Source organism: Podarcis muralis, chromosome 1, assembly GCF_964188315.1.
Source record: "Podarcis muralis chromosome 1, rPodMur119.hap1.1, whole genome shotgun sequence".
Lineage (NCBI taxonomy): Eukaryota > Metazoa > Chordata > Lepidosauria > Squamata > Lacertidae > Podarcis > Podarcis muralis.
The window spans coordinates 113,862,133-113,871,484 of record NC_135655.1 but is presented as its reverse complement, the minus strand read 5'-3'; the positions used below and the strand labels follow the sequence as shown (position 1 = coordinate 113,871,484).

The 9,352-nt window shown below is 44.6% G+C and overlaps 1 protein-coding gene across 1 annotated transcript; it reads right to left on the bottom strand.

The window, feature by feature from the left end:
- Positions 1-890: 890 nt before the first annotated feature.
- IFT70B (intraflagellar transport 70B) lies at positions 891-3,412 on the bottom strand. Its single transcript, XM_028748635.2, has one exon. The coding sequence runs from the start codon at positions 3,320-3,322 to the stop codon at positions 1,316-1,318; it is 2,007 nt and encodes a 668-aa protein (XP_028604468.2). The 5' UTR covers positions 3,323-3,412; the 3' UTR covers positions 891-1,315.
- Positions 3,413-9,352: the final 5,940 nt, after the last annotated feature.

The window sequence follows — 9,352 nt, the reverse complement described above, 5'->3', positions numbered from 1 at the left end:
GCACAAGCATACAATTTATCCACTTCAAAACTGGGGATCACAATAGGAGTTTTCATGCAACAACACTGCTCCCACACCATGCCATTTCAATATCCCAACACCCTGCCAATGACCATGGCCTAAATTATACACAGATCCTGAGACAAAAACATAGCTAAGGCTTTAAACTCACATGTGGGGAATATTTGGTCATTCTGTGCTTTGGTTCTACAGATGTTGCTGAACTTACAACTCCCATCATCCCTGGCCATAGTTACTGGGGTTGATGCAACATCTGGAAGGCCAAAGGTCTTCCACACCTGCTTGAAACTCCCTGTCTGAAAAAGGGTGGTCAGCAGTAGTGACATTGTACCACTAGGTGGCTGTTTCTAAGAGGCAAGTGAGGAAAGCTAAGGCACTGGACAACACACATTGCACTGCAGAAGCCATCAATAACAAACAAGTAGCATCATCAGGTCAGCCTGGGTAGAGAGACAACTGTACAGGCAAGGCATCAGCAACTAGGGCCCAGCCTGCAGAGGCCACAACAGTTTCCCAGCACAGCAAACTATAGCATGAAACCCCCAGGTTCCATCTTCTCCACCACATATCCAGTTACCTAGGGCCCCTTCCACACAGACTGCTTGTTCCAAGAATTGGTCCCCCTTGTAAAGTTTCTAGATAATGGAGGATCTTGTGTTGCTGCATTCTAGCTTCCTGTACTGGGATTCATAAGGTCTCATGACAACAAATGGTGAGGAAGAAACATAATATGTATACTAAATTTTTACCTTCGTCATTTATTTCCCTGAAGAAAACTGGCCGCCAAACTATTTGGTCTGTTGGATAAAATATGCGAACTTAGGTCCTACCAACTCATCCCTTGTTCATTCCAAAGTAATAAGACAACATTTGGATAGCACAACTTTCTACTTTATTTTGCAAAACTCATTCAATTTACTTTTGTTACATTCTTAAAATATATATCTGTAATACAACGTCTTAAAAGGAAAAATAGTAATTAAAAAATGAACAAGTGGAGCCCAATATTTCAGGGTTCTTTAAGACTCTAGTTCAAACTAGTGTCAAGCTAGTTCAATATTTCCTGCCGAGTTTGATAGGTATAAATATGCTACAATATTGAAGAAACAGCCTCTGAGGATCGTACCAGTTTTGTATTAATTTGATATAAAAAGCCCATTTCTATTTCAAACACTACAACAGACTAAATCGTAAAAACAAGAAAATGAAATATATGTATGTAGTATTTTGAATGGCCCCAGCACCTCATTGATTTTCTGCTCCCTGGCCATTTTGTATAGGAATGTCAGAGCAGTTACTTATTCCACCCGGTAACTTCATACATCAGTGCCCTCAGCTGCCTAGCTTCATAGGTAACAGTGTTCTTCCCTGTGTGCATTTTCTCTTCCTCAAGAGGTTGTTCAATAACAGCTGGGATATTTCGGCCATACACTTCACAGTGCTCGAGGAACTGGACACATTCTTGAATGACACTGTCACGTACCATGATCACATGCTTGCACATATTTTCCAACAATGACAGGAAACACCTTTTGGCATAATACCAAGTGTCTGTACCCAGCTTTTTATTGTAAGGCTCCAAACTCTTAATTACCCTTGAGATGCCAAAGTCAAAGTTCCCTTTGGCACAGTAAAGTGTCCCAATGACTAGGTTGACAATGCAGAGGTGATAGATCTTTTTATCGGGCTCATGGTAAGAGAGCTGCTCTTCTTCCTTTTCAATCTTCCTCATCAGCTCCTCTGCCTCTTCATTTTGACTAGTCATGATGTAGGAAACACACAGGTTAGCCAGCACAATGGCACTGACCTGAAGGATGTTATCATAGTGCTTCTTTACAATAGGCTCATAGAAACCAATGGCCTCTTTGTATTTGTTTTCTTGCATGAACAATACATGAGCCACATTAAGTTTCCACACTTCATGATCTTTGCAGAAGTCCACTGACTTGTGGAACATCTTCTCCAGCATGGGATAGTTTTCCATGTCCCAATAAATCTTGGCTTGAGCCATAAAGACAGGGACATACCTCTCCAGTGTCTCGTCATATTCATTAACTGCTTTCCTTAGAGCTTCATCATCACGATTTTTCCTCGATTCCTGCACCTCCTTGGTCAGCTTTCTCAGCTGCTCGGTCAGGGCCCCCGCCAACTCATCAAGCTTATGGAACGCCTCCTCAGGGGCAGTTTGGCAAGTGATCATGGCATCCAAGAAGTTGTACAGATAGGGTGTGAGAAGCTTATAGGTCAGGTGAGCGTTCTCGGCCAGCACATCCGCAGCCAGGTCATAGTACTGATACTTGCAGTAGAGAAGGAGCAGGTTCCCAAAAGTCTCGGGCGGGCAGGGGTTCTGCTGCAGAAGGAACTGCAGCTTCTCGAAGCCTTCAGTGGGTCGCCGGTCCATGTTCATCAGGGCTTGGTTGTGCAAGGTGACCGGGTCCAGCTCCTCCTCGGCCCGGGGCGGCATGTCCGTGAGCGCCTCTTGCGCCGCCTGCAAGTTGCACAGTTGGTACTCGATGGCCGCCTTGAGGTTGAAGGCCTCGACCAGGGCCGTGCGGTGCAGGAGCAGCGTGTTGCCCACGCTGCGGACGTCCAGGCCCTCGGTGTTGGTCCCCACGCTCAGCTCCGGGTGCTGCTGCATGCCGCGCTCGATGATATCTGCAATGTGCTTCAGGGCCGGGGCGTACTGCTTGGCGGCGTAGCAGCACAGCGCCATGTTGTAGGAGAGCTCGGGGCAGTAGCCCAGCACCTGCATGGCGGAGGCGAACTTGCTGCAAGCCTCCTCGTGCTGCCCTTCCCGGTACAGCAGGCAGCCCATGTTCACCTCGGCGTCGGGCAGCTCCGAGGGGTCTTCGGCGGCCGCGGGGCTGCCTTCCGTGGCGGCTGCCAGCTGCAGCTCCACCAGGGCCTTGGCGCTGGACAGGTCGCCCTGGGCATAGTGCGTGGCCGCCTGGAGGCGCAAGGCCCGGCTCTGGAAGGCCGGCACGTCGAGCAGAGGGAGAGTGGCGCGCAGGGACTCGGCGTAGAGGCCGGCCTTGTAGAGCGCCTGCGCGTGGTACAGCCGGTACTCGTGCAGCTCCGGGTGCAGCGCCCCGAGCTGCTCGTAGCACTCGGCCGCCGCCGCGAAGTCCTGCAGCTGGTAGTAGCAGTAGCCCAGCAGGGAAAGCCCTGCCCGGGAGCGGCAGCTCCTCTGAAGCTCGCTGCTGAGGATCCCCACCGCCTCCGAGAAGCGCCCGGCTCGGATCAGGCCGTAAATCGCCGCCGTGAACTCCCCGTCCGCTATGGGAGCCACCACCGAGGCCATCCCTCTCGAACAGGCCGCACGCAGGGAAGCGTTACCTAGGCAACGCGCCGCTGCCGGAAGCGGAAGCGCGTCGGCCAACGGGCGTCGGTTTCTGTGGCAACGGCTCTCGAGGAGTCAGTACCTCCAGGAAGAAGCGGCCTTCCCTTGCGCCCTCGGGTATTCACATTTTTGTTCTCAATTGTTCTTAATTTCCCGCCTCAGCGACGTCAGGCGATATGTTTTGAAACAAACAAACAAAATTTGCTAAAAAGGGGGGAGGGCGTGACGTAAATTGCGAGGAGCGTGGACTTCATCTCCCAGAATCGTAAGTGACGAGCATTCTGGGATATGTAGTTCCTTTCCGGAGAGGCGTTGGGAAAGAGGGGGCGCTTTTCTGGGTCACGTGACGTTGGAATAGCGGGACTCGCCTGCCCGCCCTGCTGTTTTGCATGTTGGCTCTGTGGCGGGCGGGCTTGAGCATTGCAGCTGTGGGGCTTTTTGAGTTTGATGCAAAGGAGAACAGGGCTCGGTGGGAAGGCTTAGCTTTAAGGGTCGGGCAGTTCCTTCGTTTGCCTGTTGGATTGTCTGCGTGCTTGTACAGTAGTTATTTACGCCATGACTGCCCGTCCTTTGAGCGCTAAAAGGGGCAGCTGGAAATAAAACTGGCGTATAATTGGGTGGGTCGGCTGAGAGACTGTGGCTTATGAGAAACCTCTAATGTAAGCTGCTCTTAATATCCCGCAGAATGGCTGGGCGGGAATGCTGGGGCTCCGTGAGAGGCTTACAAGCACCCTGCAGTGTAAAGGTAAAGGGACCCCTGACCATTAGGTCCAGTCGTGACCAACCCTGCAGTGTAGTCCAGTGTTAATTGCCATCCATGTCGCATGTTGAGATGGGTGTCACAACCACCCCCCATATGTTAAAGGTAAAGGGACCCCTGACCATTAGGTCCGGTCGTGGCCGACCAGGGTTGCGGCACTCATCTCGCTTTATTGGCCAAGGGAGCCAGCGTACAGCTTCTGGGTCATGTGGCCAGCATGACTAAGCCACTTCTAGCGAACCAGAGCAGCGCACGGAAACGCCGTTTACCTTCCCACCAGAGCGGTACTTATTTATCTACTTGCACTTTGACATGCTTTCGAACTGCTAGGTTGGCAGGAGCAGGGACCGAACAATGGGAGCTCACCCCATCACGGGGATTTGAGCCGCAGACCTTCTGATCAGCAAGTCCTAGGCTCTGTGGTTTAACCCACAGCGCCACCCATGTCCTTTACCCCCCATGTTAGCAACGCCCCATTTCAGATGGGGACCAGAGCTGGCAGATAGCTGCTCATTAACAGCTCTCCAGTGAAGCTTTTAGAAACGGTCACCTACTTTATTTTCGCTGGTGAAATGAGCTTCATCCATCCTTTTATATTACAAACCAACGTTCTACTGTTTTAAACTCCTAATTTGCTCACAAACACCCATTGCCTGCGCATCTGGTCACTTTTGCTGGCTTCTAGCAAAAGATACCCCATACCTCCAGATGACAGAGAGAAATCTCATCAAATTACCACCATCTCTTTCATTCCCCAACTATTAAACTGAATCCAGGTGTCTTGTGTTCACTTCCTTCTGTGCAAATGCATCCTGCTTTTTACTACCTCAAGAGATATTGAAGATCTGAAATCAATGTTTAAACCAGTGTGTGTGTTACTTACTGTAGTTCTACAGTTCTATATGAGTGACAGAAGTTGTGCCTATTCACATTCCCTCTAACACAACAGCTAAAAGTACAGGGGCTTGTTCTTCCTTTGTAACTGATCACCCATTGAGATAGTAGTGTGAGGTAAAAGGGGCAGGGAGAGAAGAGATCGGGAGGGAACTAAAGCATGAGTAGAATAATAAATTGTAGAGTTGGAAGGGGCCTCGAGGGTCGTCTAGTCCAACCCCCTGCAATGCAGGAATGTAAAATTTTGAAAGGGCTGATAAGCAAAGGATCTTCCCTTAGAGTCCACTAATCTTTTACCTTTTCAAAATGTTTATCCAAACAAGTTTTACTATCTGGTTATTGTACCAATATGCCACTACTTTGTTTAGCAATAATATGCTCCTTATCCCCTGGAGGACTACCATGGCTTAGTTTCTTAGTCTTTTAGGCACACACACAGTTATAAGAAGTCCATGCAACAATAAACAGCCTTTTGGGGAACCTACCGGTAATACTTCCATATCATCCTTGTTTTGCTTCATGGAACATTATGCTTCTCAGCCCAATAGCTGAAGTCAATAAAATATTAATACGTGTTCCTTGAGCATCACATCACATTTACTATACTGTTCATATGTGTTATGCTGTCTGGATATAGTTTTACACTTCAGATTTGAATCTCAAGCCCCTTTCAAACCTTTGCTTTGAAACCTTTATTACTATTTCTTTTTTTAAAAAGCCACTCTTTAGTTGTTTTTAAGGTTAAAGGTTTGGAAATTGACACCATGCAATTAAGCATTATTTTTGGTACAAAACACACATAAAGAGGTGCATTCATGTGTGCACTTAGGTATGTATGTGACTTTTACATAAATATGTAGAGGACTGCACCTTATCCCATGAGGAAAACCACATAGCTGTGATCACAAATGGCAACACTTACTTTTGTTTTAACATTTTAGACATTAGAGTCAGCATTGCGAGTTGTTTCCATGCAGTACTCTTCCTGATCTGCAGGCTGAAGAAAGCATTCTGCATAGACAGATGGTCATTTTCAAATGAAATGAAAACACAAATCACAAACCAGAGTTGGCATGGCCATTTCCTCTAATTTTCACTGTCCAACTTCATTCACTTTTGATAGGCCCTTAGGGAACAGAAGCTGGTAGGCAGCACTTTTAGTAGTGTCTTTTAATTAATGCTGTAATTTGGTTAAGCAATAAACGTAATGCAGTGTTATAAAAAGCCACAGAATTAACCCTTCATGGGATTTTACTCAAGTTGCTCAAGAGCGTTTGTGAACAGCCTAGGAAAAAATGTAAGGCTAACGGAAATCAATCCTGATAAAAATTTAGGCTTCTGGCTTCTAAAGGTGGTGGGAAAAAATGCACATCTTGTAAAATCTGTAATTTGTGCAGTTCCCTATCATTGTACTCAAGAATTCGTTTAAAAAATTGCCCTTCTCTACAGTAATGTGGTGGAGGGGTACAACTTGTAGCGAAAAAGTGTGTACTTTTAATTCCCTGTGCTTGTTGATTTTCAGGAGTAAGTGGTGGGTGGGAGAAGGATGAGCCATCTCCTGTCTGATGCTTCTCTTTTGGTAGATCAGTTGGAAAAGCAAATATAAACTCGCAGGTGTGGTGCCTAAAAAACATTAGTTTCCCTTCAAAGGAAAGTTCAAATTGACCCCATTCTGCCACACATCATCACAAGGAAAAGAAGCCAAGAAGCATGCAAGTTGCATGAGTGAGATTTTTCTACATGCCCGGCATCTTGCAACTATTGGAAGCAGATGCAGTCTGAGCATGCACTTACCTGGCAGAAAGATCATTTGAAGATAGTGGGACACCCACAGGGTTATTCATCTGTAGAATAGAGGCCACAAGAACCATGGCACAGATCTGATACCATTCACGCACCCATGAAAATTTTGTATTCTTTAAAAAAGGAAATGTGAACACTAAAGCTGTCTTCTCTTTTTATGTCACTGAATAACCACTAAAAGTAAGCTGTGAACCCTAATTAAAAAAATGTGAGGCATCCATTTAGTGATTTATTCTTTTATTTAGTGAGATAAAACAAACTGAGTTACCCATTTCAAAAACATGCTGCTATAAAAGTTGAATTGGAGTTGTTGGATGAGCTAAGGCAAACCAATGGAGTGAGCTGTATTAAAGAGGCAGAAATAAATAGACATATATAATCATACAAACGCAAATTCCACAGAATATGCATGTTTATGGTACACATGATCCATTTGTGTGTGTTTTTTTAATCCTTAATTAAAATATGCTCTCATATAATGTGACAGACATATTGACAGGCAGTCTGTAACAGTATCTCTCACACCGCTGACTGGTGAAACTCTTAATATGCCCATAACCTCAAACATCAAAATTAGAAAATGTTTAAAAAATCATTCTTTAAAAAATGATCAACATGAGATATTCACACACAAAAGCAAGACATTTCTAGTACATAATAAACAATCCCATAGTAACTCTCAAGCCCCTCTTTATTATATTTAGTTTGTATTGGGATGGTAAACCTGTGATCCTCCGTGTTGTGAGGATCCTGTCATAAGAACATTAGAAGAGCTTGATGCATCAAGCCAATGACCAAACTAATTGAGCATCTTCTCACAGCCACCTGGATACCTGTGGGAAACCCACAAGCAGGATTTGAGCACAAGAGCACACTCTCTCCTGTGGTTTCCAGCAACTGGTAATTCAGAAGCATTACTGCCTGCAGGGCATTGGCCATGCATGGTGGCTGGGGCTCATGAGAACTGTGGTCCACCCACATCTGGAGACCATTGGTTCTCCATCCCTGAATTTTATATTATTTTGGTTTGAATCCTTTTCACCTTACACAAACATGCCAATTTTTCAGGTTGAAACTGAGGCAGGGATAGAATGGGAAGAGGACCAGCTCTTCTTCCTTGATTGCATTCTCATACTCCGGCAGTCCCTCTCTTTCTCTCTCTTGTTCATGTATGAGCTGGTAGTTGAAGGCATGCAGGACTGCAGAGCCTTGGGCTCAAATTTGGACTCGGCTAATGTAAGCTCTCTTACTAACTTAGGACCAGTAACAGTCTCCTACCCTAACTTGCCTAATAGTGTTCTGAAGGATACCATTTTTTAAAAAATAACTCCATGTATTGTGCCTTGATGTTCTTGGGTGGGGAAGAATTGCTACAAATGTGATGGATAAAGAATGCTGAATTGGTATATTGGTCAAATGCCAAATAGACGATTACATGCACACAACATATAGGATGTGTTTTGTTTTATCATGGCACAGATAGCGTTATTAATATGCATCTGGTTTGAATAAACTACTGATTTTGACATCCTGTGAGTTTATTTTCACATCAGATACTATTGGCTTCAGTTCTTTTTAAATGTAAATAGTAGAATTGGAAGGGACCCTAAGGGCCATCTAGTCCAACCTCCTGCAATGCAGGAATCTCAACTAAAGCATCCATGGCAGATGGTAATCCAACCTCTGCATTAAAACCTCCAGTGAAGGAGTCTACCACCTTCTGAGAGTCTGTTCCACAGTTGAACATCTCTTACCATTAAAAAGTTCCACCTGATCTCCTTTTTTGTAAATAGAAGCATAAGCATGTATGGTGAATAATACTTTAATGGGAAAATATTCTGCTAATTGTGGAAGTGGATAAATTGATTACTATCTGTGTTCAGTACGCAAGCTAGTTAGTGAGATTGTATTCATTTCCTTTTCCCAACAATGACAATGTACTTCTGTTCATATAGACAATCTCACATTATATTTTTCATGGCTTTTCTAACTGTGACATGAACAGTGTGAAAATTAATATTTACAAGCAGCAGCAAATAAAATATGCTTCATGAGTGACATTCCCTCTCTCTGTGCTCGTTTAGAGGGTGGGGAGAACCTACACTTTTGTGAAAACTGTTGTTTTCTATTTTTCCACAATTACATGTATTTGGAAGCTATTGTACACTCTTGTAATCAGAAAACACAACTGTTAGATCAATGCTATTGTACGTTTTATCTATTACGCTTACTACACAGGTTTCTCTATTTACTTCTTGGTGTCTAGAATCATAGAATAATACAAGATGGGAATCTGATTGCTAGATCTAAATTTAAAAACTGGGGCTCACTACTTAATATGTTATGACTATATGGCAAGCACTAGGCAAGTACAACCACTTCCAAATCCAACAACTCAGGTACTCAAAATATTACAATATAGAATTGTAATGATTCCCAGCTTCCAAGAAGCTGCTTCAGTATGTAGGAATGGCCTAGTTCACACCTAACACTAAATCATAGTTGTTTAGCTGGAATATAGTTTGTTTGAATGT

Bases quoted from the DNA above. Each gene is read 5' to 3' on its own strand.
- IFT70B (XM_028748635.2), bottom strand. From the start codon at position 3,322: ATGGCCTCGGTGGTGGCTCCCATAGCGGACGGGGAGTTCACGGCGGCG.